The sequence below is a fragment of the Macaca thibetana genome, chromosome 4 (genome assembly GCF_024542745.1).
Source record: "Macaca thibetana thibetana isolate TM-01 chromosome 4, ASM2454274v1, whole genome shotgun sequence".
Classification (NCBI taxonomy): domain Eukaryota; kingdom Metazoa; phylum Chordata; class Mammalia; order Primates; family Cercopithecidae; genus Macaca; species Macaca thibetana.
In genome coordinates, this window is record NC_065581.1 from 148,734,764 (window position 1) to 148,761,141 (window position 26,378).

Here is a 26,378-nt window from a genome sequence, read left to right on the forward strand (position 1 = left end):
TTTGAAGAAAATAATTTCAAGGGCGATTTGGAGACTTCATTCTAAAGATATGTTAGCACAACTAGCAAAAATTTTTATTCCTCTGGATATGTTTGTATATGTATGGTACACATCTTTTTCCATTTATTAATGTATTCACTTATTTATTTAAGAAGATGATTAACAGAGCAAAAGAAAAATCTCTTGAAAAAAGAGCAGTAACCAACTGGAAGTAGAAGCATATACAACCTCATTGCTGAGAATCTGGAATTACATTCTATCACACGATGTAGGGTCAGAGATCATCTGAAATATGCTCAATATTGTAAATGCCCTTGGCCCAGAGAATATTGGCTGATCCAGTTAGAATAGTGCAGTGTAATGGGAGGATTCTCTGGTTCTTTCTTACTGTCTATTCTTGGCACTGAGGGCACCATCCAAATCACTGCAAAGCTTCTGAAGGAACTCAGAAGAAATAATTCCACATATTCACTTTAATTAGAGGAACATAAAGGAACAAGGCTTCTCTAGTAGAAAATAAAAATGATAACTTTTAAAAATTAGTGTCATTAAGTTCAAAATAGCTGCTAACAAATATCCCATATAAATCCTTCCTAGAGGTGTCTAAGAAGTTTCATGTAAAACTTTCTTGCTACCTGTGGTCCTCAATCAGGATATTTCTCTATTAGCCGCAGGAAAATTACAGAGCTGAAAGTCAAGTTAAATATGCCAATAGGAAGTACATGTTTATGTGGGGCGTAATGTAGGCCTTCTTACCAGGTAGATACTCAATAAAAATTAGTTGAAAGAAAAGAAAAGATGAAGGGAAGAGGGGAGGAAGGAGGAAGAAGGAATCAAAGCAGTCTTTTGTTCAGGCCCCTTGGGAAGTTGCTTTTCTTCTGCAAGAGGTAGCCTGGGAATGCTCCTCACCTTGCCCAACACATTCAAGGGCTCCTCGGGTCCCTTCCATGAGGAACTCCTCACTTTACCTGATAATGAAGTCTTCAATACGTGGAAATAGAACAAGAGTTCTTTCAATGCTCCAGATTAAAAAAGAAAAGGTTGAAGAGGAATCGAGTAAGAAATGTTCTGTGGAGAGCATAAGAAAGAAAATGAATTCGTATCTCAGCAGGAAGAGACCCATGAAAAAAATCCAGAATGTTCCCCATTTAGAAATTATATTCAAAAATCATATTCTGTCTTCAAAAGAGTAAAGAAGCTTCTAATGAAATTTGACCTCCTAATGGTACACAATTTTCACCAAGTTAGAAACAAGTCTGTTTGATTCTCCCCTATTAGAAACATGTACAACATCTGCTTTCCAAATATCCCTTCTCTAAGCTTTTCATGTCTTATCAACCATTCTGATGAATTCCTTCCTGTGTCTTCTGTCCTCAGTGAACAGGAAAAAGATCCACTTCCACTCCTATGCAAGATTCTTTCTTGTCAATGAGGAGAATATTCATCACCTTCACCCTTCTCTAGTGTAGGACAGTTGTCCCTGCTCTTTGCACCTTCCTTCAAAGGCCTGATGTCCTTCCTCTTAATCATTTTTACCTCTCCAACAAAATGTTCCTTTATTTGTAGCAATAATGTCACCCATTTAAAGAGCATTTTGACAAAGATGAAAGGTCAGACTTTAGTTATGGACCTGCCCACTGAGGCTTTGTTAGTAATTAGCAGCTTTCATTCAAACGTCGGGCCTGTTGGCAGCATTATCTCATTAATCCTTGTAAACTCTGCTCAGAGGAGGCAGATGTCAAATGATACAGTCAGTTTTACAGAGAACTAGGCCAAGTTCAGAAGAAGTTTACTGTAGTCACATGCTGCTCCCAGAGCATGGCAGAGTCAGGAATAGAACCTAATGGCTGTGAAATTTGTTTGGCTGCCCTCTCAGACCACACACTTCTACCGAACACCATTATCATCCTTCTCAAGTACTGAGCAGCTAGAGACCACGGCAGCCATAGAACTCATGATCTCTGCTCTGTCTCCAGAGAAGGAAAGAGAGAGAAGGAATGCATTTAAAGAGAATTGACTAGATGAAGAAACCTATGCCCAGACAGGAGAAGTGATCCCTGCCTCTGAGTTAGTAAAAAGACTGCATGTAGGAACAGGTTTCCTGAACTTACGCTGCACTCTGCACACCTCTGCCTTTGTGAGAGAAGGACTGTGTAACTTCAGGTATTCATAACATTCCTCTCTCTTGTTCTCCTCACTTGTTTTTTTCTTCAAAGAGGAGGTTGGTCTGTCATTAGGCCTCTGACGATGTCTTTTAACATGTAGTAGACCTGTAGTTGCGCCATCTAGTGGTCTGAAAAGAAATCCCACGGCAAGGGCCAAATCATTGAAGGCAAAAATCTTTAGTTGGCCTTGCATTTTATATATAAAAAAAGATGCCAAGCTAATTATAAAGTCTAGTTCCCACAACATTAAAATGCATCCATTTTTAAAACAGAATTTTATCATATACAACAACTTTTTGTGGTGGTTACTTCAAAGTACAACTACAAATATTAAATAAGACTAATTTATTTTGAAAATTAATGTCAGCAGCATTATAACACGATATTGAAAAACTTTAATAGCATTGATATTTTCTTTATAAAAGTTCAAAGTAACTCCTGCCTATTACCTGTATTTCCTTTATAAGAACCTTCTGAAATAAAAAGAACATCTATCATCTGTCATTAGCCCCATTTTACTGATAGTATAATTGAGACTTATATGCTATCACCATGGACACAGTAAGAACACCCAGCTTAGAATTTAATTCTTCTGACCTTATTGTAGTTTTTCTCTACGAACTGATTATTTAAAATGTGTCTTTAAAGATTTTTTTCTACTATGATAATTGTTCTGAGAAAAATTTTGTAGTTGGTCTAAATGAAAATGTGTAATGTGCAGTAGAATTACCATAGCTGATTTTAGTTGTAGTAATGAAATATTAGATAATTTAACTTACTTACACACCTGTATATCTTTCTGTTTATTATAAGGGAAAGCAGAAGGTGCAATTGCACCTGTCTCTGATCAAAGAACCAAAAACCTCCTATATTTTAGGGTTTCCAAACACATTTATGATAAAACAGTTTTGTTATTAGGAGAAGCTAATTAGAGATAAACTTGATCATTTAAATCAAGATGATTACAAAGGCTAGGTTTGACAATAACTATAATCATGTTGTCTTTTGAAAGTAATTTGGACACAAGGAGCTGCGATCCTCATCAGTAGATGAGCACTGGCCTAACCATGTCCAATGTAGTGGAGATTAAAAAGGAAGAGTCCACATCCTGCTGATTTACATTCCCACTGCGTGACTCTGAGCAAGTTGCTTAGGCTGTCCAAACGTCGGTTTCCATATTTGTCAGAAGAGACCTCTTTCAGCTGTCACTCTCCTGAATTTCGGGTATTACTTTCACTAGCTACCATCTGCACATTGAATTATAATCATAAATAACTGAGTGTGGTGAATGTAGCTTCCAAAGCCTCCTGCAAAGCATCCATACCTTCTAGTTACTGACAGTGTTTATAACTGCTTGGCCTTGCACAAATTATGTTTGTCAAAGTTGGGGAAGCTTTTTGCTCTCAAGTCCATGTCAATATGATGATTACTCTGAGGGACGTGGGGGAATTTATCATTTTTCAGTGTAATTATCACATTACTTTGTTTTCACTGTAAGAGGGGATTTTTAAACACAGCATAAAAAGACTTTAAAAACTTGAAACCCTGACTTTTAGGTTAAAAAAATCAGCATCTAATATACTGTGCTTGTTGGAAATTCTGAAAGCAAAAGAGGAGATCTTTTCCTTTTATAGTATAAATTGAAATTTTACCTTAATTAAATAATGTGAGCAATGATTTTGGGGGATGAGTAATAAAAAATCAAGGAAATGGTCATAAGAAGCAATATGAATGAGGGTGCCTAAAGCAACGAAGTAAATCTAAGTGGTGAATTTTGTAAGCGGAAACTCTAGGGCAAAAGATTTAAGCACATAATCCAGAGAGAAAACAAAATAGCAGAGGGAATTTTTTTCCCAGTGGATAAATCATTTTTATTTCAATAAAATGGTCCATTTGAGATTAGAGTTGAGTATATGCAGAAAAACTTCAGCAAATCATACTAGTCACATACATTTTTTTCTGCTTCTGATCTGAATGCACAAGACTGCTATGGACTGAATCTATGGGATGAATGAAAACATTTCAAGCCAAAACTCCTGAGCCACTTTAGAATGGAGACAGCACGAGGGCTATGATTGCCAATCTCCAATACAGATTTGTGCTCAGAAGCACTGATTTGACACTTCAACAAGGATATCCAAATCTGATTTTATTAGACATTTTCAGAGGGGAGACCCACAGCTTGGAAGGTGAGCCAGAGAGGGTTCAGTCAGGAGATGGGAATCACACAATTATTTCAAAATGAAAGGTTGAGTAGAAAACATTATTAGCTATTTACAGGGGATTAGTTACTGAGAAAGGGGGAAAAAACCACACTATAGAATTTAGGGGTGAGAATGAGCACCCAAAGGAGGAATCCTTTTTAGACAGAGTTCCACTTCTTAAGGAGGAGCAAGCCAACAAAAGGCACGCTAGAGACAGAAGAAAAGCCCCTTCTTCCTGCAGTGTCCCTGCAACACCTTCTTCTGGCCAAGGACAAATGTTTGCATGATGGAGCTCTAGCATTACAAGCAGGGCAGTGAACAGTAGGTTTTAAGCTGAGAGGCAATAATCTGACAACCAGCACAGAAGCCATGAGCCATCCTGATTGTTACTTACATTTCTATGGCCATCTTAAATTTTGGTGGCCTCGTGTTTGACCCTATTACACCTGCTCTCCCACGCTGGAATGAATCTGGCCGCTCAGTGCAAATCTAGCTGTCTGGTGGAAGGAAGAGATGGCAAAGGAAGCCACACGCTTTTATTGCTACAGTGGTGTCAACTTCCTGCCACTGAAGACACAAAATAGGCTGAAGAGCACAATTTTCAGTGTGCAAACTTTTCTTCTGAAATAAAGACTTTTTGTTAAATACTGTGAAATTTGTTAAATACAACCATTACCTCTTTTTTCCTATAAATTTCTTCAACTTCTACAACCAAATCTATGTTCCCTTTCTGAATCCCTCCAATGACTATAAATCTACTCTCTCTATTTGATTACTGTTGGAAGTACTGTTAAACGACACTGTGGCCAAGAACTCCAGAATATCACCTGCCAATAATTTGTACTTTCTTCCCTGGAAGCCCAAGGTGGTGATATGCAAGGATAAATGGCAGACTGGCCCTTAAGCTACCACCCAGTGAAAGATGTAGCTGGAGGCTTAGACTTAAAGCCTGCCAGTGGGCCTCATAGGCTTTAAATTAACCAAGTTCACTTTCTGAAATGTTCATTAGGTCTTTCTGTGCCAAAGGGAGATAATTAGTTTTCATTACGTGAGGCAAGAGTTGTAGTGTTAAGTAAGCAAAAATGCACAGGTAAGGGAACCCATGATTAACCTTACTTAAACTATCTTTATTATGAAAGCAGAGCAATGTAAGTCTGCATTTTAGTTTAATGTTTCAATCAGTTTGTGAAATTCAATTTTATCGTGTTTTGTGCCTGTTGATCTTCCAACGATTTGCTGTTGACCAGCTTATTTTGTACATAATTCCAGTCTCCATCTAAAGAAAGCAAAAATGTTTCACAAAAATGGAAGTAATACAGTTTCCCAAAGTTATGATAATACTAGTAAAGTTTTTAAATTTGATTCTTTATTGTATTAACCAGTGAAGTTATCTTTCATTTGCAATTTCATTTCCCCATCAGATCTGTAAGTTTTTCCAAAGGAGGGATCATTTATAGCATTCTTGGGATTTGGTTCACCAGGTAAATCCACACCTGTTGACATTTATTAAATATTGTTGAAGTGAACTTAGAAAATACTTGAAGAACTTTTCACTCATCTACATCCTGTTGCTCCTCCTAGTCTGTCCAGAAGAGGGCAGTGGTCCACATTTGTCTCTAAATGAAAGACTCCCACCCTGTCTGCTCAATACTAACACCACATGCAGAAGCTGCCCTCTTATTTCAAGCAATATTCATTACATTGAAAATTAGCACTCTAAAAGTACCTGGCTGTTCACAATAACAAATCCACAACAACAAGATTTAAACTGCGATAGGATCCTGAACAGGAAAATAACTGATTCTTATTAAATAATGATAGCGAACTCAACTTGATAATTTTATTGAAACATTTGTGTTTTCTATTATTGTTTATTATATTGTATTTTAAAATTAAATATAAATCAAATATAAATAAATTATAATTATATTAAATTATATATTTATTATTGTTTTTCCATTATCATTTATTATATGAGTGTAGTATGTTTCAGAAGAGAGATATTCATTCTGCTACTCTGAGGTCAATTGTGATTTCAAATGCAGATATTAAGTAGGTAATCAAATCATTACATAGTGCGCTTCATATTATTATGGAAAATGCTTGAAAATTATCCTAAAATTCATCATGGAGCCAAATTGTTTTAGGTAGACTCCTTTAGGTTACCAGCATTTAGTTTATGTCAGATCTTTAGGGTTTATCGTAGAGATATTCTGGGACACAATAATCAGACCCCATGAAAGAACAAAAATTGGAAAATCCTTCCAGTTTTAGTCTATCTTGAACCCTCAGCAGCAAGCCTTTGTGGTTCTCTACTTCAGTCCTGTGCCATTTTCGTGACTCAAACCTTCTCTGCTTGTTCTGCTCTTATAATTACCTAATAATTTCTTTCCATTTTTCTTTTCCTTCTCTCCACCTCATTGCTTCTGGTGTTTCACAGTTTTGTTGCCTCATGGCTTCTGCTTACTCTTTTTTCTCTGGGTGTCATTTGCATTCTGCCCAATCACCCAAACTGTGACTTTCTCTATGTGTTTCATATTTAAAGTCCCCAAAAGAGAGTCTTTAACCTGTCCAGCCAATCACTAGCCCTGTGTTAGGTAGAGTTTCATGCTAGCTCACTTCCAGGGCCCTAGCCAAACTGTGAACTGACTGTCCAGGCTCAAAATGCCCACCCTAATCCATTAACTGTGGCCAGAATGGCAGGATAATTAGACAGAGCATGGCAATCACAGGGAGCCCCTCAGGAAGGGAATCTGGGTATGAAAACATTCCAAGATTTTCCAAAACAGGACAAAGTAATTGATAAATATCTTGTTCCTTGTCTAGGAAATTAGTAACAGATATATGTGTGCGTGTGTGTGTGTGTGTATATATATATATGAGTCTCACTTTATCTATGAATCTTCTGCTCACAGTATTTATCTTACTGATGCTGGTGTTTGTTTTTCTTTGTTTCAGAGCTAGAATTTGGGGCAAATAACTAGTGTTGCAGACTCCATTTAGTATGCTAACTATAAGATATTGAAGTAGAAAAAACTGTCTTTGTTATATATTTGCAGATAATAACAAAGAAAACAAACGCTTCAAAATAAAATACCTCTGCACTTGGAAGCAGTCAAGTGAAACCACATTGTTAATGCAAAGTAAATATTTTAGACCATTAGCAAGAATGGGGCTAACATTACTCAGGACAGTGAGCTCAGAGGAACGGTTGGTAGAAGGGAGATAACCAAGTTCTCCTAAGAAAAATGATGTTGTGCTACAATAGATAGTATTAGGTTTCCCTTTGAACTTCTTATAAAGGAATGAATTACAAAAGTTTGCTCTGGTCATCTAATCCTGTGGGGTTTTTTCTTTTGTTACTCTTTTTTCTAAGTCTTTTTCAGTCATTTCTCTTGACATTCTGTGTATTTTTTTTTTCAAAGAATGTTACCAGAGATAATCTGATTTTTAATGTGAATAGGGAAAAGTGCCCAGATAAAATGAACTTAAACCAGGGCATTCAAGTCAGAGACAGCAACATATCTTAGGCTGTTTTTACCTTTCTCTTAAAAAAGGGGTGGGGTGGGGGGGGGCGGAGTTCCTTATGCTTCTGTATTTTACTTACTTTGCTTTCTTTTTTTTCTGATTATATTTGGCTTCCTTAATTTTCTAAATAACATGTATCTTAAAAACAAATACTTCTCTAAAAGTTACCGTATTTCACAATTCTGGGTCTAAGTCTAGATGTAACACACCCGGTACAATGCACAACACTTGAATTTCGCTGCCATCATAATGCTGCGCACAAAATGGGGAGGCATTTTTTTCCTGTCCTCTGAATGTTCTTTCTTTTACTAGGATGAATATTTAAACCTCAGTTTTAGAGTTGCTTTCCATTCCTCAACACTCCTTCTCTTACACACAACAACTTACTTTAAGGTATAGGCTCAGAAATGCAGCCTGGGGGCCATAAAATAAAAGACTTAGGACCTGTTTATTTTCATGCAATCTCTGCCCTTCACTTGGTTAAAATCTCTCACTGATATTGTGAAGACTGATTTTTGCTCATGGTCCTCTGAAAAAGTGACTCATTCATGCTGCATTCACCTCATGAGGGCTGAAGGCACATCACGGCAACTGCCTACCTGTTAACCTCACCAGATGACATGTAACTTTTGCCTTGCAAGACACAGAGAGGGGATTCTGTGCTCTCCACATAGATACTGAAGGCAGATACGAGTGGTGGACAACTTCCACTCAGCTCCAATCTACTTTACCTCGAGCAACACAGTGCTCTGTCTACCAAAAGCAACCTGACAGGAAATCCCTAAGGGAATCCTGGGAAGCAGGAGGGTGCATGGAGGTTACCCCATATTAACTTCCATCAGACAGCCAACAGTTGTGACTCTGTTCATTACAAAGATGCTAAAATTTTTTGATATCTCACCACTGTCTTATCTTAGAATAACATGTAAATAGATACTTGAGAAATTAGCTGTTATTGTACATGCCTCCCACCCCAGCCAAAAGATTGAAGTAGGAAACCCAGCTATTGGAATGGAACAGAATCCCCAGGGTCTAGTAAGATTTGCAACCCAGGCATTCCTTACAATGCACAGAGCTGAAGGGGTACAGCAAAGCCAAGTGAGAGGTTCAGTTATTAACCTGAAGAGTCGGGACAAATGTGGAGAATGCAGGTTCACAAACAGGAGACCTGGTCAGAGAGAGCAGTTCTCAGCACAGTGTAAGCAAGGGAGGACCCAAGGGTTAAAGCACCATATATGCCTGATTCTCAGCATTTTGCTAAGATTACTCATCCCTTTAATCCCTCAACAACAACAACAACAAAGGAAGCTCATCAGATAAGCCTAAATATAAAATCTTTCTTTGCTCTTACTGTTTTTCAAAGGCTAACTCAAACCCTAGTTGTAAGAGCCTATTGAATTGCTTTTATTTTTTCCACTCTTTTCACCATACTATATTAAAATTAAATAAGTGGGAGCCCTTGGTAAACAGGAATTGAATTCCATGGAAGTCACAGCCCAACACAACACAACATTCCAGAGAAGGCTGGCATCACAGTTAGCTGAATGTCAGACCATTTTCCTATTTAGTAGCAGTTTTGAATAGAGAAGGGAGCGGAAATCAATTAAAAGGAAAGAAAAATTCTTTGTGGTAATAAAATTCTCAATATTTAAAAAATGATGAATATTCATAGCAAAAGCAAAGCAATTTATAAATTATTTTAAGACATCTTACAATTTGGGTCAGAAATATAGCAGAGAGATTATTAAAAATATGATACTTGTTTAAACAAGCATAGCCACTTAGGCTTGTTTCTCCCCACTGAATAGGCAAGAACTGCCTTATATAATCACTCACACATTTGTTCTATTCTGTTTTGTACCTCTGGGCGGGATGAAAGAGGAAAAATGTAGGAAATTTTCTTTTGTGGAAAAGCATATGCGTACAGCCACAAGCTCTGTGGATTTTGAGACTGATTGGATCAAACCCAGAAGGCCACATCCACCGTTATGGCAGAGTTCCAACATGAAGGCAAAGCACCTGCAAGGGAATTACCCTTAAACTTTTATTATGACTGCATTTGCATAATATTATTTTTTCTTTGGTCACAGAGAATAATCTCTTAGGGCTTGATTATTACTAATTCTACAAGTCACTAAATAACTTAGCACTGCCTCTCACTTTCCTTATGAATGTCCATCTTCCATTTTTGTTCATAATCAGGACTTACAAGAAATCTGGCTGCATGTAGATGTCATTTTTGCTCTATTACTAAAAATGCTCTAAGGGAGAAGTTTTTTTAAACTTTATGTTCTGGGATACATGTGCACAACGCGCAGGTTTTTACATAGGTATACATGTGTCATGGTGGTTTGCTGCACCTATCAACCTGTCATCTAGGTTTTAAGCCCTGCATGCATTAGGCATTTGTCCAAATGCTCTCCCTTCTAGGGGAGAAGTTTTGAATCTTCCGAATATCCCAGCACATGAATATCTAGGCTGCCCTGCCTTTGCATTGAAGATTATTGGTTTTATTTCTGCTGTTTAAGTTATTTGGATGAAACTCATGTGAAACTGACTCATGAAACTGTAGGGAAGGCAAAACTTCACCTCTATCCTCTTAGGACTTTTTTTAAAAGTTATCCTAAGAATTAAATTGACAGGAGACAGATCAACAGAAAAAGAAGCATACACATTTACTTAATACATAGCATGGGAATCTTTAATAAAGAAATGGAGGCCCAAGGAGTTGAACACTTACCTACTGAATTAGACAAAGAATAGTAATTTGCAAAAAGGCAACTAAATTATTTGGGGAGGCAAGAAGAAAATAATGATTTTAATAAAATCTGTACAGAATCCTCTCAGCCTCACTTGCCCCTCCTTGATGATAAGAGTGTTGCTTTATTTCTAGTATAGGGAGGATATCCTTCGCACGGGAATTTCTTCTCCTGCCTTTAAGAAACAGCAGGAAGGTCAGAGCAATCTTGTGACTGCTGCTTTTCAAGTGCCTTTAACTCAAAAGAATGAGTATACATGTCAAAGTGGTAATATTTTGGGGTGGCATATTCTGAACTCCTTTAAAACAAACCTAAGTGGATTGAAAATAACAATAGCTTTGGGAACATTTTATTAATGTAACTATTTACAATAAAATTCTTTATTAAGAAAAGAAAACCATGAAGTAAATACCCTGGGAAACAAAACCCTAAAGCAAGGTCTGTCTGGGTCTAAGGATTCAGAGACACATCAGGAACACCAAATTCCAGGCCATCCCTGCCTGGTGTGATGTTTAGTTTGTGTCAGAAGTAAGATTTGGTTCAGACTTGCATTGACCTCTCAGTGATACTCCAGGGCAAGGGTTATCAATTCTAGCTCCTACATAGAATCCCCTGGAGCTTTCCAAAAAAACCTGACGTTCAGAACTTACTTTTGACCCATTAAATTGTGGTCTCTGGGAATAAGGCACAGGCATTAGAACTTTTAAATGCTCTCCGAGTGATCCTAATGGGCCTCCACTGTTTAGAAGAAGAGTTCCCTAACTGTGTTCTATGGAACTCTAGGGTGATTCCTGTGGAAGTGAGGCTGCAGGTTAAGGCTGCCACTCCTCCATACCCTCCCTCCAAATTCTACCCCTAGTTTCCTCTTATTTTATGTCTTTTACATGCTTCAAATAAATAAAAATCCATTTGGGAAAAAAGTGGAAAACACTAGAGAGATATGATAAAAGTGGAACAGTTTTGATTGAAACAAAGTCCATCTCACCTTTAGTTGGGACAACAAATTTGTCTGTAGGGAAAGAGGTAGGGAAGGAGGCCGTGTTTTTGAGGACATTTCTCAAAAGAAGATGGAAATTGACCAGTTTGTAAGCATATATTTCTTTAATTGCTTGACTTCATGCATAGGGTCGGTGAAACCCACTCACAGTTAGCCAACTGTTTAAGGAAGTAACCGTTCTTAAAACACTGATTACTATCCCTCGTGCTTCCTCCGTGACACAAATACCAACGAACCCCCTGAGAGAAATAATTGTGTTCTGTTGAAACTATCAGAAATTATTGTGATTGCAGAAGCACATGTCTTTATGATAAAATATAGGCACAGAATGTTTTTACAATGCAACTAGTCACCATTTTATAGGTTATAAACTGCCAAAGAATGCATTTATCTTGTTACTCAATATCATGAGTTCTTATTTTGCTGACTTAATCCTATTTCTTAAAATGACCCAGTGAATGTGATTAGGTGAAGTAATTAATTCATTTTCCCATTTTAATCTCAGTTTTCATTGCAATTTAAAACTTGTGAAGATTTCTCTCTGGAATTGGTGTGGTTGTAGGTTCAGGAAACCTGAAATTCTAAAAAGATAGCTGGCCAGACGGAAAGAAAGGTGCACTCTAAAATATATAAAAATTAAAGTTTGGGGATTATTTGAAATCTTTTATAAACTTTCCACTGCCAAAAATTCCTTCTGTATCAATTGTCATTTTTATCTAAGGAAATTTTTAAAAAATAAAATGGAAAGTTTACTTCAGTGATACAGTAGAAGTACAGTTTGAGTATAACTATCCTAAGTATTTAGAAACCCAAGGTGAAAAGCTGTTCAGGATGGGAAAGAATCCAGGGGCCCAGACAGAGGCCAGGAAACTTGGAGATAGACCTCTATTCCCAAGAGGACACCAAGAATCCAATTGACTGGGAATTCACACACTACTGACTGTAAGATTTAGGACAACAGAGTTGAAAGAGACTTTGAGATGTACGAATTCAACATCCTCATTTTACAAATGAGGGAACATGCTTTCAAAAGTTATATGAACAATCAAGAATATACTAAAGTGAGGCAGAATTTGTGTGATGGAAATTAGGATTAGACAAATGTAGGTCCAAATTGATGCTCAATAACTTAACAATGGCTTAACCACCTTAGCCTTTTTGGGCTCTAGCATTATTTATAAACATAGAAAAGGTAATACTTCCTTCCCAGTATGCTTGTGACACTTAGATGAAACAAGAGCCAAGACTTCAAGTTGACTTAGTTTTTAAAATTAAATTAATGAAATTCCAGTAGTAACATAGAGTGGTTTAGTTTTAAATTCAAAACAATATAGTTTCTTGAAAATGATATAGCACAGAAAGGAAAATAAGTTGAAAAATTTCCAACTCTTTTATTGAAATGTAAGAAAATGATTCTCCAGAATGAAAGAGTAAACTTGTAGCAGGAAAAATTGTTCCAAAAAGACCTACCCAAAGGCCTATTTAACATTTTTGGACATGAAAGATAAAGAAACCAATGAGAATATAGGATAAAATGTCATGTTAGTAATAAAGAAAAAATAAAGATGGCATCAGACATCAAGGTGTGGCACCTCAGCAATATTCAATGACAAAAGACAATGAAGTAGCGCTTACAATACACTCACGTAGAGAAAGTATGAACCAGACAAGCTGTCCTTCAATTAGAGAACAGGCCAACAGGCTGAATATGTAAGAATTCAGGGAATAGCGTTCCTATGAGCCTTTGCTAAGAATGATACTAGAAGGTAAACTCCAGCCAAGCAGGAGGTGATTGACGAAACTTTAGTAAAATAACTGATTTCATTTATTTTGTTGTGTACCTTATGAAAATTTTCAAACATATACAAGTGTAAAGAGAATAATGTAATGAATTCCATGTACCTGCCATCCAGTTTCAAAAGTTTCCATATTTTGCCAATCTTGTTTCATCTTTCAGCTTTTTCCCTAAACTTTCTTTTTTCTAGAGTATTTTAAAGAAACTTCTAAACATCATGGCAGTTCACATATAAATATTTAAATATACATCTCTAACTGAAGAACTTTTTAAAAACATAAACCAGCACACCATTATCACACATAGCAAAATTAATAATTCTCTAAAAATCATCTAATATTCATATTTTCCTAAATATCTCAAAGATATCTTGTTACAGGTGGTTGTTTTGAAACAAGATACAAATAAGGTCTATATAGCATATCTGGTTATTAAGTCACTGATATCTCCTTCATTCTCCTTTTTTAATACTGTTAATCTGTGGGGAAACTGAGTCATCTGTAAAATGGAATGTTCTGTATCTAGATGTACCTGGTTGTTTTCTTGTGGGGCTAATTGCCTTGTTTTCTGTTACTCACATTTCCTATAAACTAGCAGTAATGTCTAAATACTTGATTAGGTTTAGCTTTTTAGGCAACAATATTTCACAGGTGGTACTGTGTATTTGTTCTTGCCTTGCCTCCTAAGGCACGTAATATCTGGTTTGATTTTTAGTGATGCTAATATGGATGAGTGGCTTCAAATTGCATAGGTCTGACCCCATTCTGCTTTCACCTAATAGTTTAGAATTCATTATTTATTGTCTAGATTGATTATGTCATCAGAGGTTGCAAAATGTTTACTTTCAAATTCTGAAAAGCCCTATAAACAATAAAATAATTAGTAGAGAGATAAAATTAATAAACATAAGACAATAGCTTTTCACATACTCAGATAACAATCACTTAGAAAGATGTAGTGGAAAAAAGAAACCATTTACAATAGGAACAAAGAAAACACCTACAAATAGAGTTTACAAGAAACATGTAAAACTTACATGAAGTAAACTTTAAAATATCCCTAAAGGACAAAAGGTATCCTTGAATGAATGGAAAGGCACCCCAAAGTCTTGGACAGGTTAATGACCAATTCAGTAGATCTGGAGTGCAGCCCAAGATTCTGAGTTTCTTACAGCCTGCTTTCCCCAGAATAGCCTGCTCTGTGCTGTAGAGCAGTTATTCTCAAGATGTAGTCACTAGACCGGTAGCATCAGTATCACCTGAGAACCTGTTAGAAATGCAGATTCTTTTGCCTCACTCCAGACCTACTGAATCAGACACCCTGGAGGTGGAGTTCAGCAATCCACATTTTAATAAGCCCTCCGGATGATTTTTATATGGACCAAAATTTTAGAACCACTGCCTTGGTGTTATCAAATTTAACTTGAACTGGAATCAGCAAGGATTATGTTAAACTGCCGGCTTGACTCAACGGGTCTTAGATAATGTCTGATTCTGTATTTCTAACAAGCTTCATCGCGATGCTGATGTTGACGGTCTGAAGATAACATTTTGAGGGACAAGACTAGAAGAACAGTCTGTTTCCAGCTTACTGAAGGCCAGCCTAGTCTGAAACCCTCGCTTGCTATTTTTTCCTAGATATTAATGACAAATAATAGCTTAATGTGTTTCTCCTCCCAATAATATGTTTGTGTTCCTTTCAAACAAAATTTATTTTAAAATTTTTAATAATTAAAAGTTTAATAATTAAAATATTAAAAAAATAATTAAAAGTGAATCTCCAGCTTTGGTGGAGAAATTTTAGAGAGATACTTATCAGCATCTATCAAATCATGCTATAGATGCTATACTGCTAACTGGAACCTAAGGAAAAAGAAAACATTATTGAAGAAAATGTTCTCTATGCATAGTGAGAATGTATAAATGTATAAATACAATTTGCCTCTAATTTTTGTCTTTTTATAAATTTTGATTTTCATGTTAGTGTTCAGGCTCTATCGCTTCATATTGCCCCAAAATTCAGTGACTTAAAGCCACAAACATTTATTTAAGCTCATGATTTTTGGGGTCATGGAGTTGGATAGGACATAGCAAGGACTTCTCTACAAAGCCTGCAGCCTCCACTGGAGTGGGTCAAATGTTTGGAGATGGCTGCAATGATTTGACTAGGGCCATAGATCTGGGGCCTTTTGTTCTCATTGTTGGTTGGACTTCCTGGTCCTTCTCTATGTCACGTACACTGGGGCCTGAATACTTAAAATGACTCCTTCGCTCACGTGTCTGGCTCCTAAGCTAGAATATCTGGGACAATTGGAGCCATTGGGATCTCTCTCTCTCTCTCTCTCTCTCTTTATCTTTATCTCTCTCTCTCTGCCCCCACCCCCCGCAACTGGCTAGCTTGGGCCTTTTCAGAGCTTGGTAGTCCCAGGGTAATTGCAGTTCTTACACAGTGGCTTTTACCAGACTGTTGAGCATTGCAACATTGTAAGAGACCAAGGCATAAACTGTGATACTGCTTAACAACCTACCTTCATGTCTGCCATAGTTGAATGGTTCATAAGGTCAGATTCAAAGTGAGGATAACAAGACTACATCTGCCAGAAGGAGCCATTGAACCATGTTTAATTTATCACATGTGCTGGTTAATTTTAGATGTCAACTTGATTGGATTAAGGGGTAGCCAGATAGTTATTAAAGCATTATTTCTGGGTATGTATATGGGGGTGTTTCCAAAAAAGATTGGCATTTGAATCAGTGGACTGAGTAAGTAAGGAAAATCTTCCCTCACCTAATCTGGGCAGGCACAATACAATCCACTGAGGGCCTGGGTAGGACAAAAAGGGAGAGGATGGACAAATTTGCGCTCTCTCTCTCTCTCTCTTTCTCTGTCTCCCCTCGAGTTGGGTCACCAATCTTTTCTCTGTCTCCTGGAGTTGGGTGACCAATCTTCTCCTTCTCTATTGGCCCTTAGAAATAAAAACTTCAGGTTCCTTTGCCTTTGGCTCTGGGATTTGTGCCATCAACTCCCCTAGTTCTCAGGCCCTCAGACTGGGGCTTAAGCCACGCTACTCACTTACCTGATTCTCCAGCTTACAGGTGGTATATCATGGGCCTGCTCAGCCTTCATAATCACATGAGCCAATTCCCACAATAAATCCTCTTATATATATATACACACACAATATATATATAGCACATATATTTTGGTATATATTTGTTATATTTTGTTGTATACAATAATATATATAACAATATATATTCCCACAATAAATCCCGTTTCATATATATTTTATGTATATATACACATGAATACACACACACAGACATACACACACATACACACACATGCACACACATGTGTATGTATGTATGTATATATACTGTTGTACTGTTGGTTCTGTTTCTCTGGAGAACCCTGACTAATATACCACTGTTAAACGTTTATTAAAATGAGAGACCCAGGTACACCAAAGATAGCCCAAAATTGCTTAGCTAGAACCAATTTAAATCCAAAAAAAAAAAAAATCTCACTGTAAAACTTCTGAAAGTTCATCCCAGCCGAAGAAAACCCATGGTATATTGGCAAATATGTCATATTAGGACGTCTCTTTTTTTCCCAGAAAGCCAGTTTTTAAATCTTCATCACACTCTGCTGTTTGAAATCCAGATAACATTTCCAATATTTCAACCTCACAGCCCCTCACCACCTTCACTGACTCCCTATATAAAATCAGTAGTTCTTCACCATGACTGCACATTATAATCACTTAGAAAGCTTTTAAAAGAAATTTCAATGTTCAGGCCCTAACCCAGAAAAGTTACATCAGGTTCTTAGGAAATGGGACCAGACATTGAGATTGTCAAAGGGCCCCAGGTGATTCCAGTGTGCAGCCAGCATCGACAGCTGCTGACAAACACAGATAGATGCTTTCCATCAAACCTCTCACACCAACCTCTTAGCTTTTTCTTAATGATTTTGGGATCTAAAATGAGAGAAGTCCAGGCACTACCCACAAAGGAAGTTAAATATCCCCTGGCTTGTACAACAGAGAAAAATGAGAGGGAAATATTAGAAAATTAAGATAATTACCTTAGAGAATTCAGAACCACCAAAGTCTAAATAGAATAATATAATTAATAGTTGAAGTACCCGAAATATATCATGTGAGGAGCGATAGCAGTTTTCTGTTACCCAATGACTTTTAGATTGCTTTAAGCAGTTTTTAGAGTAAATCAGTGGATCATCAGGCTTTGAAACAACTAATCTGAATCAATAATGTCATGGTTCTCTTGTTAAATGTATACATTTTCAGTGATGCTTTAAAGGTCTCAAATAGAAAACCATGCAAAAGTTTTAAAAGTTGCTTTCGACACATTTATTTTACAACATATTACTTTAAGGTATAATGCATATAATTATGTAGTGATTTGTCTGCCATGTCTTTTTGTAATCTTTGTTAAAGACCTTTTTTCCCCACTTGATATTTGATATGAATAAGCTGAATGTATCCTAAAGCCGAATTAAGTGGTTGAGCCTGAAAAAAGGAAGGAACTGCACAGGAAAAACAAAAGAATCATATATATGTGTACACAATTTATTCATGGGATAAATTGGACAGAATCAGCATTAGGTGCCATGCAATTTTTCCTTGAGTATATTCCTTGTATGGGAAAGCATGACATTCTTTTCAAGAGCATTCTGCAATCCTTTCCTCTTGTGTAATAGGGTAGTGGTGGTAGGGAGAAGACAAGATCTTCAGGGAAAATTAGAAGTATAAAAAGGGAGTCAGCCTGGGCTTGGGTTAACTCTAGCCCAAGGACCCCCTCCATATGCTTCAATTCTAGACCTGGAAGAGACTGTTGTGGCAGACATTAGTATGACCTTTGGGTGCCCTCTCTAGATATCCAAATTCAGGGTGCCAATGTCCCAGTTCTGCGGTATAACCTCCTCTGGAAGATCACCCTTGGACCAATGGAGACTCCTCACCTGGAGTTTTATGAGGAACGCTCTCTCTTGCCCCGGAACGACTCTCGGCTGCAATGGAAGCCCCAGAGCACAGTTGGGTCAGGAGGAAGCTGACATTCCAGAGCCCCCATAGGTCAAGCTGAGGCTGAAGTCCCAGAATTTCCTGTGGGATTGATTGAGACTCCACTTGAAACTGCATTCTTTCTTGTGTGTATCCTGCTAATACATTTCTCCTAAGAGGATTTCCTTCTTAATAAATCATGTATACACAGCTCCCTGTGTCAGGCGCAGCCTCTAGGGAGCACATCCAAAGACAACTAATGGTCCACACATCTTAAAGTCTCTGCTATCAAAGCCGGCTCATGCTGCTGCCTCCGGATACCCATTCCCTCAGGATACTCAAGAGCAGACACCAATTTGCTCTCCCTATCTTGCTCCACTGCTCCCAGGACAATTCGTGGGACAGATAAGTTTTCTTGGACTTGTTTTGTTCCTGAGTAAAGGACTGTTAAAAAATTTAGGACCAGGAGTCAGGATGAGAACCTGTTAAGTGGCTTCTTCCAGAGGAGGAGGATGAGCTCCTCCGCTACTTATGAAGCTGCAGCACCAAGTACCCAGCCTGCCGGCTTCTTGCCAGTCAGCTTGGAGTTTCTTGAATGAGGCAGTCATTGTCATGAGTGTAAGCTTTCTGAGTGCAGAAAGTCCCTGGAGTTGAGGGTAGCAGAAATATGCCCCAGATATGACTCCTCAATCCTCAGTTTCTCACAACTAACCTACTTCTATAGAATTTCTGTTTCAGCCTCTCAAGCACTGCAAGAGAGGCATGGGCCTTGGTTCCTATGTGTATTTTTCCAGCTCAGAAGACACTTAAAGGCAGACAAACTTCAAGTCAAGAAAGATTAAGAAAGAGAATTCTTTGCTGAATTTTGTCTCCCTTTATTCTGAAAACTCTACTCCTTCACATCCCTAATCCCTGTTCTGTCCCTGCCAGATACACACACAGACGTCTGACACTGCACCTCCAAGTTCCCAAAGATATTGTATGTAGAAAAAACACCTTTTTTAATTGACATTCACACTCAACACTAAACACTGCTTGCCACCAATTGTATGGGTTTTCTCCCACGCAATTGGCCAATTTCTCCCACACAATTGGCCAATTCTCCAACACCAACTGGATATCTTAAATTCAATTCTGGCATTAATCGGCATTAAGTGCAGACCCCCAGCAGGTTAAGGGCTCAGTCCCATAAGACCTCCCCCAACTTCAGACACCAGTCACAAGCAGTAGCTTCCAAAGTTACTCACATCTTCTATCTGACATGGCTACAAAGCAGAAGTTCCAATGAGTCTCAGGAAAGAGCTTTATTTACTTTCATCCATCTATCATAAAAGAATATAACTCAGAAACGGTCAGATGGAAGAGATGCACAGGAACAGGTTTGGCAGAAGGGGCATGGCGCTTCCACGGTCCCTTTGGGCACACCATCCCTCATGTATTGAGCAACGCAGAAGCTCTCTGAACCCTGTCCTTTGGATTTTTATGGGAAGCTTTATTCTTAGGCATGATTGATTAAATCATTATCCATTTGTGAGCGACTCAACCTTCAGCCCCTCTCCCTTCCCCAAGGTCTGGAAGTGGGCCTGAAAGTTCCAACCCTCTAAACACATGGATGGTTCCCCTGGCAACCAGACCCCATTCTGAGGCCATTCAGAAGCCACTAACCATCAGTCATCTCATTTGCATACTACCAGACACATCACTTGGGAGGTCCCAAAGGTTTTAGGAGCTCTGCACCAGGAATAGGAAGAAAGATCAAACACATATTTCTTCTTGTAAACGACAATAACATAGATATGTTCTGGGTCCTATACTTGTAGGATTCAGTTTGCCACCATGTTTCATGTTAATAAAAAGTTAATATTCAGTTTTCTCAAACTAGGAGACATAGACTCCCACTGATATAGGTATGAGCCACAGCACAAAACATAGTTCTTTTTTTAAGCACAATTCTTCCCAGAGATTTAAGGAGAATTTATGTACATATACACATACACATATGTATGTATATACTGACGTGGATATAGTACATTGTAGAATGCAAGATTTGCATTATTTCTGATAAATGTAAGACTGCAATACAGTTTTATGCCAGTACTGCTTTGGACAGTGTCCCCAGACCTTTAGTCAGGGTCAATTTACCCTAGTATAGTCTGAATGTTTGTGTCTCCCCCCAATTTCATGTTGGGGGAGAATGTTGAAATCCTAACCCCCAAGCTGATAGTATTAAGAAGCAGAGCCTTTGAGAAGTAATTGGGTCATGAAGGTGGAGCCTCCAGGAATGGGATCAGTGCCTTATAAAAAATGCTCAAGGGAGTTGATTTGCACTTTCCACCATGGAAGTTCACTGAGAAGGCAGCAAGCAGTTCGCAACCTGGAAAATTGCTCTCATCAGAACCTGACCCACAATACTTGTAAGGGTCCACTAAATGTTTTTAATTTCTTTTAAAATCAGAAGAAAATACATAAACTTTTAGGCTGAAGAAAATGCTAGTCAATGCAGTTATAAATATATAACTTTTATCGATGTTATATATTTATCAATGCAGTTATAAATATATATTTCTATATATATATGTATTTGTTACTACTACTTTGAATGTAGGAAGTGGTTCACAAAGGCAAAAGTACATAAAGCTCACACAAATCATGATGCAGCCCTGCTTCCAGGGACGTATTTTCAGTATACAGTGAAAACGTGAAAAACTTTCAGTTTCAGGCATCATATTCTTGCAACTTTTCATTTTTGAGAACTGAGGTCTTCAGATTCTGAGGGAATGAATTCCAGAATTTCATACATCCTTAAAAGGATAGATTTGAAGGACAAAGATTCCTGCTGATCACACTGCAGGAGCCACTGTGTAAGGCAATCTGTATTAAAAGTAACTTGCTCACTCACAAGCCATTGCTTCTGCCCCTAAATTCTGCAACCAATATTTACAGAGACCAATGAGCCCTCTCACATGAGTCTCTCTGTTGAATGATAAAATCTTAGATCTTGGAGCAACATTTGGGCCTACTGAGCCCAACTCTCCACCAATGCAAGAGTATCACCCTTCAGCATCAATTTGAGCACATACTGATGCTCCACTTAAGACCTTCAAAGCAGTTTCCTTTGTGTTATTGTCTTGTAAAGATACTCCAAATGTAAGAAAATACAGAGATACACAGGTTACTGGTGATAAGTTAGGAGGATCCCAGAATGAGCCTCCCACTCAGCACCATGAGTCAGTGATGGTGGATGAGCTACACATTGTGGGCAGTACCCACAAGGACCATTGTCGTCTCATCATCCTCAGGGCTAAGTTCCAGACCATTGTCCACCACTCTGTGGAGGGTGCTGTAGTGTTGCCGGCTTTGGTGGAAAGAATGCAGCTCTGAAGCAGCCTCCCAGGCAGCAAACATAGGCATGGGAAAAGGATCTGGCCTCTTGTTTTCAAAAAAGCATTTCAGGTTCCTCTCGCTCAGCTTGTTGGCATAGTCCAGAAATGTGTTTTCCAACTGCTCCTTCTCCTTTTGTGCATATGTCTTCCAAAAACTCAGCTGGAGGTAGCTAACTTTAGATCGGCAGCGAGCATAACATGTGGTGAGCAGAGAGAAGAAAGATGCTGAACAAATCAGGCACCATCCTATAATCTTAACAAGAAAGAAATATTGAGTACACATGAAAGCAAAGTAATTTAGGGAGCTAGGGTGGTATTACTGAGAAGTGTATAGCTAAATTATTACCATGTTCTTTGGCATACCTCATTTGAAATCATTCATCTTAATTTGTAAACACTTTAAACTCACTTTTTGAATTTATTAGGTAAACTCAAAATAAAGTTAGGGTTTACCTAATCTCTATTCTCCTCCCCAACATTGCTGATGCAAAGAAGGCAGGCAGACGGAAAAGAGTACAAAGTATAGATTACATAAGACTTACAGAAATCAAGCTCAGATAGTATTAGCTCTGAGAGGAAAATATTCTGTGCATAAGTAAATGTGGTCATTTGAGCAAATGACCAGCTCTTCAGCCACGCATTTTTAGGCATTGATAAATGTATATACATGGCTAGTGACTGATTTTTTTTCTGTCATTACTGTCCATGGAAAAGGGAGACAGACGATACAATCAGGAAGCTGAAGCCATAAGAATTTAAAGGCTGAGAAAAAATTAGGATCATTAAAATCTTGAAAATGATTTGTCTTGATTTTTGATAATTAGAAAAAACAAACTCTTTCCTAAATATGAAATGGTTCAGCTTTTCTCCCCTGGATCTTAAAAGCAAAAGTTTAAATAGCTCAAATTATCTTCTAACTTTTTTGGCTCTAATTCTATTTTCACAATTGGAATTAATTTTATGTTTGGAAAACTAACATTTTTTTCAAGGTGTCTCTTGACATTTAGTTTAAATGATCCTTAATATTCTTTAGCATATGAGCCTATTTGAAAATAGAAATAATCTACAAATGAGCCCATTCAGACCATAACAAAACCACAAATAAGCTTTAAATCAGTGGTTCCCAACTTCTGGCTCAGATACAGAGTGTCTGTGAAGGGTCTCAATCTCTGCACCAATGCCAACTCTGGACTGGCACTACTCAGGTTTAAATCTAAACTTTCCCCTTACTGTGCATATTCTTGTATCTCAGTTTCTTCACTTGTGAAATGGGGGTTACTCACCTTGAAGGGTAATTTGGTGGACCTAATGAAATCATGCTGGACACATGTATTCATTCAGTTTTAGCTAATATTATATGCTGCTATTCTTCAAATGTATATACACTTATGTAATTGTGTTAATGAATTCATAATATCTTTCTGTACTTATAATTAATGAGTGAGGCACAACTACCATCATGTGAAAGTCCTTGAATGGCTTGTGGTTGGCTACCTTGTATCTTCCTCTTTCCTTCATTGTCTATCTTCCTCTTTTTCCACAGCTGAAGCTTCTGTACGCCATCTCATCTCAGTATCGGAGCCAGTTTCAGCTGAGTTATAAACTATTCCATCAGCTTCAGGTCCCCTTCTCCCTTTCACATGACCTTTGCATTGACCGATGCTTCCCCTCAATTCACAGTACCCAGAGTCAAACTAGAGCATGGTGGATGCTTCCATAGCAGCCCTCAATAGTGTCTTATTTTGCATATGTTCTCCCCCAAACCCTGGCAGTTTTCCTCATTGACTTGGTGTACCAGAAACTTTATGCCCATTTATGTCTATCATCTCAAAATCTTCCAACTACTCTCCAAAGTAGGTGATATTACCACCAACTATGAGAAAACTGGGACTCAAAGAGGTCGAACCACTAGTTCTAGGTCACATAGCTGGTGATTGATAGCGTCAGCATACAAACCCAAGGCCAGACAATTCCAAGACTGAGCTCTTTCCACTACTCCATTCTATCTTCCTTAAGAATAGAGACTCATCCAGCTAGAATTTTTGTTTATCTGCCCCACCCATGGATGAATGTTCTTTTCCACCTCCAGGCACATGTCCAACTATTATTGGTCTGGACTATATGTTGCCTCCTGCCTATCTGAACCTCTGTATTCAGCACCTGCTGTTGATACGACTCCTCTTGCCCACATTCCTTATGCATCTTCCCACAGGAATCAGCCCCAGGTCCTTCTCATTCTGACGAAGAATCAGCAAGTCAGTGTGCTCAGTCTAAGTTATGACATGATGTGCATGGTTTCCAAGTGCCTGTGTTTAGAGCGGAGAAGCTCACACAGTGATAGGTGTTTGGGCCTGGCACTGACTGAATGGAGCCTGGTGCCTGAGGACATAAACCATAAATCAATCATTCTATCATAAGAGTTGTAAGTTATACCCTTCTTCAGTAAAAGACACAAGACATTTGGGAGCCTGATATGTTTTATCTAAGATGTGCTTTATGCATTAAAGAAAAGATTTTGTTTTGGAGAATTTTTTGACTTACCAATTTATGAAGAGTATGACTTTACTGCCAACCAGCTTTGGAGTATATGATTTTAAAAACAGACTTTGCCTTGATGTGTTGTTACCAAGGCAAATCCTTGTTGAATAATGCTATTTCAGTGCCTTTATTCTGACGCAGATAGCGTTCCTGACAATTTGTAGATCTGCTTATCAACTCTTACCGCTTGTTTTGCTTTTGGGAATGCAATTCTTACTACCTATAAATGGGAGGTCAGGCCTTCCTAAGGCTGTACATCTGGATTTGTGTTCATGTGCCTGGAGGAATGACAGGCTACTTCCCTGCATCAATTAGGTAAAGATATGATTTCCTTCTGTTACATAAAACAATGCCCCAATCTTGAGCTTCTGAAGTAATTAAGAACCTCTTTAGCTGTATAGCACAAAGAGTATAAAACATAATCTCCCTAGAGAGTACGGTCACTTTTTCACAGAAGCTATTTAAAAACTGCTGATTCCTACTTTACAAGGGAAATTCTTCTCAATCTTGGTAATATTTATACACAGAGAGAGCGGTTGCCAGAAATCATTCAAGAGACTCTCTACACTAATTATATTACACGCAACTTTGAAAAGTATTAACTCATTTCATTCAGCTACATTTTAATAGATGAATAATATATGTGTGTGTTTGAGAAACGAACTTGAATATAAATAATTGACAGAAGGCAGTAATTTCCAGTTACAGCTCTGCCATTAACACTCAATTTATGATTTAGTGTTAGACATTATTTATTTACAAAGTCAACCCAGAGAGAATGTTTTAAAGTACTTAAGTATTTACTATTTACATATGGACAATCCAGTGGATATTTTCTTTTCAGAACCGGAAAAGAGATAATCCAGTCAGCAACTTTACTGAACCATCCAGCCTTTCAAAAGCTTTTCCTGAGATAGTCTCAATGCTGCATCAGGTTTCAGTTTCCATTTAGTTTCAAAATATTCGGACAGGACACAGACTCAGCCCTGGCTGAAAGGAGGACAGAGAGAATACTTCAAGCTCATGCTGAGAGAAAATGGCGAGTTTGTGTTTTCTTACCTGAGACTGGGCCTGAAGGGACAGTTTCAGTTCTTCATTGATGGTAGGTAGCATGCTAGTTTTGCCACAAGAAACTTTGTGAAGTTCTTCCCAGCACTCTTTGGGCTTACCCTTGCAAATCAGCTCCAGGAGTCCCGAACTTCTCGTCCCGCTCATGGCACATTCATAGAAAGTTCCATTGAGCAAAGCCACAGAAAGCCACATCACTGGAGCCACCAATGAGCTCAGAGTGATCTGGCCAAGGACGTAGAAGAAACGGCAGCTGTGGCCTCTGGGAAAGATTTTCCTGGGATTCACACAGCAGCCTGTGAAGAGTCTCCATGACCTATTGTTCAGAAAGAATCCCAGGATCAGTAACACCCAGGCAGGAGCAAAGAGGAAAACCAGCCCATAGGTCATATTCTCAGTGCTGCAGGGGCACTTAAAAGCCACAACAGAAAAGAGACGCTCACTTCCCACGGTCAGCAGAGCCATGAAGCTGTAGCCAATAACAGTTTTCTGATTAAGGAAGAATTTTAAAATGCCCTGAAAAGCATCCATGTTGGAGATGCACAAAGAGGGAAAATGCTGTGCCTTTGTTATTGGCAGAGCTGCTGTGGCAGTAGCTGAGAGTGGAGCTCTTTCTTCATCAGAAACAACAGTCCTTCTTCTCAGACTGAATTGAGCCAGATAAGGAAACAGTGTCATTCCTTAGGAATGACTGTTTCTCAACATGTTTAGATAATGCCTCCTACTGGTGGAAATAGGGCTGTGATACTGCAGCCTAAAGGCTGAGAATAAATTCAAAGTGCACAGGCTCCATTTTTACATTCTTTCCATGTGGCTTGGATTGAAAGTCAGAAGAGAAATTCTCACTCATACAAATAATAGTCTAGGAATTTTCCAGTGTAAGGAATCAACATTAACAGAAAGAGGTTTCAGCCG

The 26,378-nt window shown here is 38.1% G+C and overlaps 3 protein-coding genes across 3 annotated transcripts in view; 1 reads left to right on the top strand and 2 right to left on the bottom strand.

Moving 5' to 3' along the window:
• The window catches only part of CALHM4 (calcium homeostasis modulator family member 4), a 29,319-nt gene extending 20,196 nt beyond the window's left edge, over positions 1 to 9,123 (bottom strand). Inside the window, exon 1 of the mRNA XM_050786630.1 lies at positions 8,962 to 9,123. The gene's annotated coding sequence lies outside the window, so the exon portion shown is untranslated. The remainder of the gene's footprint in view (positions 1 to 8,961) is intronic.
• The window catches only part of TRAPPC3L (trafficking protein particle complex subunit 3L), a 45,389-nt gene that overhangs the window by 7,016 nt on the left and 11,995 nt on the right, over positions 1 to 26,378 (top strand). The window lies entirely within an intron of this gene.
• Positions 18,024 to 26,157, bottom strand: CALHM5 (calcium homeostasis modulator family member 5). The gene is made up of 2 exons (XM_050786627.1): positions 25,455 to 26,157; positions 18,024 to 22,110 (listed from the first exon to the last, which is right to left on the bottom strand). Exons 1-2 carry the CDS (start codon positions 26,139 to 26,141, stop codon positions 21,721 to 21,723), a joined length of 1,077 nt encoding a protein of 358 aa, XP_050642584.1. The 5' UTR covers positions 26,142 to 26,157; the 3' UTR covers positions 18,024 to 21,720.